The sequence below is a fragment of the Mizuhopecten yessoensis genome, unplaced genomic scaffold, assembly GCF_002113885.1.
Source record: "Mizuhopecten yessoensis strain PY_sf001 unplaced genomic scaffold, ASM211388v2 scaffold11133, whole genome shotgun sequence".
In the NCBI taxonomy this organism is placed as follows: Eukaryota; Metazoa; Mollusca; class Bivalvia; order Pectinida; family Pectinidae; genus Mizuhopecten; species Mizuhopecten yessoensis.
The window spans coordinates 1625353-1630004 of record NW_018408896.1 but is presented as its reverse complement, the minus strand read 5'-3'; the positions used below and the strand labels follow the sequence as shown (position 1 = coordinate 1630004).

Genomic DNA, 4652 nt, shown 5'->3' with positions numbered 1-4652 from the left:
GGGGGGGGGTGAGTAGTCGGGAAGGTCCTTTTGAATATCACTTGAATATTAGAACACAGCAAAATATCGTTGAGTAAAGATGGGAAGAACAGTTCTTTTCTTGATGTTAAATGTATGAAATTGGAAGTGTTGTCTCGCCGCCACGAAGTTACCGGAAGCGAGACTAAGATGTTGCGTTTCCGGCGACGGCGGCGTCAACATTAAGTTTTTGCGTTTAAGTTAGTTTCACTGAAAGTATAAGTGCTAGACCAAACAAACTTGGACTATAGATGCATCTTAGGTAGTACATCTCAACCCTAGCATGAAATGCTGGATACAGCTTACCCTCCATAGATGCATTGATGGTCAAAGCGGGGCACGGGCCAAACATATCAATCCGAATGGCTTGTTTTAATTTTGAAATACCATTGCCAGTGCTTGGTGTTGATATTGGGTTTCCTATAGCTCCGGGTGTTCAGCACGTTCATATAAACCTTTTATAAGAGTCAAATGGAGCACGAAAAATATATACATTGTAATATTATTAGTTCAGAGGAGCAACCCAATAACGATTTTAAGGAAAATGCAGATTAAACATTTGTTTAAGATAAGGAAATCGATCAGTGGATGATGAATTGAACAGTGCACAAAATAGACTTAAAGTTTATTTGGGAGAAAGATAACGCTGTAGATAAGGAGATATTTATATATGATTTGATTCACAGTGTTATTTGAGTAAGCCAACAGCGAGAGATTATCTCAAGGGAAACACACACAAAATCGATTGTTTCATCAGTATTTAAATATTGACAAATGATGTTATCCAACTATAGACAGGATACGAGGTATTGGGAATTATAGAAATAAACGATATTTTAGGTCAATTTCATCTTATGCTCAAATGTCCATATTTTGTTTACCGATATCTACGTCGTATTTGTGGAGACTTTCTACATCAAATATGTATGAATAAAATTGTTATGACTAATAGATGTTTATATTATAAAAGAATATGGCGATATTTATTCAACTTGCAAAATTAAGGAAACTCCGCGATTATTAGATATGCAAGGCCCTGTCTCCTTTACTTCATAATCCAATGTGCTGTAAGCTAAACTGGTCGGGCCCACAGAGGTAAGTTTATGCCAAACCGCGTCATCTGTTTCCCGTTGTCCGTCAACAATTTCATGAAACGCATTGTAACCCTGTTTCGCACGACGCATCATAAGAACCAGAGAATTAAACGTTTCATAAAGGAAGATTGTGATCTTTTTCTCATCATATAATGATCTTACAAGCTGTTTTGAAATCCGATATCTGCGCCTTTGCTCCTGGTTGACTGAGTGGGTTTTCTTCTTCTTGATTTCCATCATACCAATTTTGAAGTCCTTCCGTGTTGTTTCAGACCTGCTGTATCCCGCTGTATGTACTGTTAGCTACTAACATGGAGCCTCCAAAAGAATCAAAGGTTGTCTTCTGCTTATGAGATACCGAATAGACCCAAAATGGCTTCACTGTCCTCTGATTGGCTGAAGCGGGTTTCGACCGATTCTTAATTGCAACAGATCAATCAAACCAAACGTGTTCTAAATGTTTCTGCCACAGCTTCTAACAACTGTTGTTATTTTGATAGTTTTGGTAAGAAGAAATCTGGTAGTGCCATAATGGTCCGAAGTTAGTAGAAAATTCATGTCTAATTCAAATAGGTAAAAGAAACAACCGAATGACACATGCCCAATGGGCCTCTTGGTATGCACTGAAAGTATTTGTAATATCCTAATTTACAATGCGAGTATCGAGTTCAGTTAAGGTTTGGTTTTATGAAAATTTCTATGATATGGGGTGGGGAAGGGGTAAATTGTGTCGCACCTGTTAACAGAAATTTAAAATAATAATATTGATTTTTTTAATCCGAATGAACGTTTATTTCATTATTTATTTATGTGTGTATGTGAGAGAAAAAAAATAAAATACATAATTATATTCTGGAACTCGCACTTAGTCTGTATAATACTGTATGTTATATGGATTTCTTTCTATTAACATGAGCAACAGTAAGACTGAACGAATTCTTTTTGCTCTGAACTAATTCACAAATTAGGGTTAAACTGTATAGATATAAATCGTAAACGATCGTTCCGGCTGAGTCCACATATAGAAGACGCGTGTGACATCATCGTATTAAATAAAACAGAAACATTGGATGTCCATTCAGAACTGATTAAATACTTAGAAATATAACTAACTATACAGTCACATTTGTATAGCCTACGTTATATCAAAACGTTATGTTACCATTGCCCCGTTCAGGTTCACCGAGGCGTGATCAGGGCTCGGTGTTCCAGGTTTAGTTAGCTTACCGAGTCGTTATCGCACATTTTCAAATCCTCTTTTTGCAGAATACCTTAAAATTTTCGAATATATGAGAATTTTTTGCCGTTAAAAGACATGCTGAATCCCTACACAATTAATTTTAATTTTAAATATCCTTATTTTTGAATGTATTAAAAGTTGTGTTAAATTATCATTAAACTTACCAGGCTTTGTATACAATCGGTCCCTTATATCAATTGAGTTTCTTTATTTACTAGTTACGATCGACTATTTATTTGCGATCACAATAGTTGGGTATTGAGTGCTCTCGTGTCTTAGGGTCAACATATAGGATTTACCAATACTTGTTCTCTTAGCGCTGTCACTGTACATTACCACAGATCCCGTACGGTATTTAGCTCCATATTTACATCAGAATAGATTACAAATATTATATGACACCAAACGAACGATATATGTGTCCTGATGTCAATAAGTTATTTGAAAAGTTCCTCGGATTACATATTGTCATATGTATATCGATAATCGGAAAAAAATCAAATATTTGTATTTGTGTATACTTTCAGTTACGCGTTATATAAATAATGAAAATAACTTATTTAAAGTAAACATCCCTAAAGTAGTTATAAATGTAATCACAAAAAGTCCCCATTGAACCCCATCTAGCAATGATTTTGTTTGTATGTGAATTAAAAAATACAAAACGGTTAGAGATAAACTTGGGAAGTCATCCAAAAATATCTTGTCTGTGTCTGTGTCCATACGATACTGAGGAGTCGTTAAAGTACATGCATGAGTATTTATTTCCTGTTGAAAAGTGCAGCTAATAGTTTTTGTCGTTTTGGTTTTGAAGAAACACTGGTGTGCAAAATGCAAAATATAAGCGAACTAGCTGCGGTGCATCACTTTTGAGTGCTTATTTGAGCACAGGTACAGTGTCTAGCCTCGCCTGTCAATACAGTATGGGTGCATTGACAGAAGAGGCTATAGTACCTGTGATTTGAGATCGTCACGCGCTTCTGTTCCGGCGCGTCCGATGTTCCATATTTTGTTTAACTGCATTTTTTTAAAGTTATATTTGTTGATTTTTTTTGTTAAAATATTTTTCAAACATTTTCGGATGGAAAGAAACAATTGGCATATGATGCGTGAGCAATAGAACATTGCAAACAACGGTAAAAAAATAAATGTGATCTTATATTCGGGATGATATCAATCTTCTAACTATTGCTCTTGGTCTAGTTCTTGCTATTATTTATTTTTGTTTCATTTTTGATGATTGTAATTGGATATTGTTTTGACGTTATTGTAATTTTTTAATACATTTTTAATTATCAAAACGTAACTGAGTCGGTAATGACTACAAAACCAGTTCGCTTGAACTACATGAGAAATAACCTATTAAGGAAATTAATTATTGATTTTGAAATTATAATTATTTTCAAGATTACAAATCACTGAACAAATTGTAATACTGCGTTGTGATCTGTTACTTCACAAACGGAAGACGCCATCACGTATGTTGATCGGCGTGCTCAAGAGCTTCATATACAGTTGTGTGTACATGTGGGAAGGTTTGATTGTGTAAGGAATTGTCAGCAGCTAATCAGCTGAACGGAACTAGTGGGGTGTGTGACCCGAAACGAATGGCAATTAACAGGTAAACTACCTGTATAGATCTATACACCTCGCGATTATACCCAGACATATACAGTTCATGTGTGTCTTGTCTTTGTGGTAAAATACGAACCATTTGATCTGGACTTAATGCTTTTTGATCTAATCAACAGTAGGAATATAATTTGTATTGAGTTTCGAGTTACTACTTTCTCGGCTGATGACACGAGATGACATATTGTCTGTATACACGGGTAGTGATAATCTTGTAGCGTAAACAGTTCTGGTAGTAAACACGGCTGTGTCAGACAGATGCTTGGATGTGTACAGAACATGGGTTTGTGGACATGACGCCTACAGAATGTTATGGGTATGTAAATTATTGTACAACATTTCTTATTATTATGATAGTGATATCGATGTGACGTATTATTTAACTACTGCTACCTGCGAACAAATAAGGGGTAAGGATCAGGTAAATATCAAGGTAAACAACTACAGTATAGGTAATATGTTTATGTTTACGTATACTGTCACTATGGTATGACGGTCATGTTCAAGACCGGTGTTATCACGGGTGTTATGTCAAGACCGATGTTATCACAGGTGTTATGACAAGACTGATGTTATCACAGGTGTTATGTCAAGACCGGTGTTATCACAGGTGTTATGTCAAGACCGGTGTTATCACAGGTGTTATGTCAAGACCGATGTTATCACAG

At 35.6% G+C, this 4652-nt stretch overlaps 1 protein-coding gene across 1 annotated transcript in view; it reads left to right on the top strand.

Annotated features, from left to right (window-relative positions):
- Window positions 1-4071: 4071 nt before the first annotated feature.
- LOC110466395 overlaps window positions 4072-4652 on the top strand; it is a 30205-nt gene continuing 29624 nt past the window's right edge. Inside the window, exon 1 of the mRNA XM_021522848.1 lies at window positions 4072-4300. Within this exon, the coding sequence (XP_021378523.1) occupies window positions 4297-4300 (4 nt within the window). The 5' untranslated portion in view covers window positions 4072-4296. The remainder of the gene's footprint in view (window positions 4301-4652) is intronic.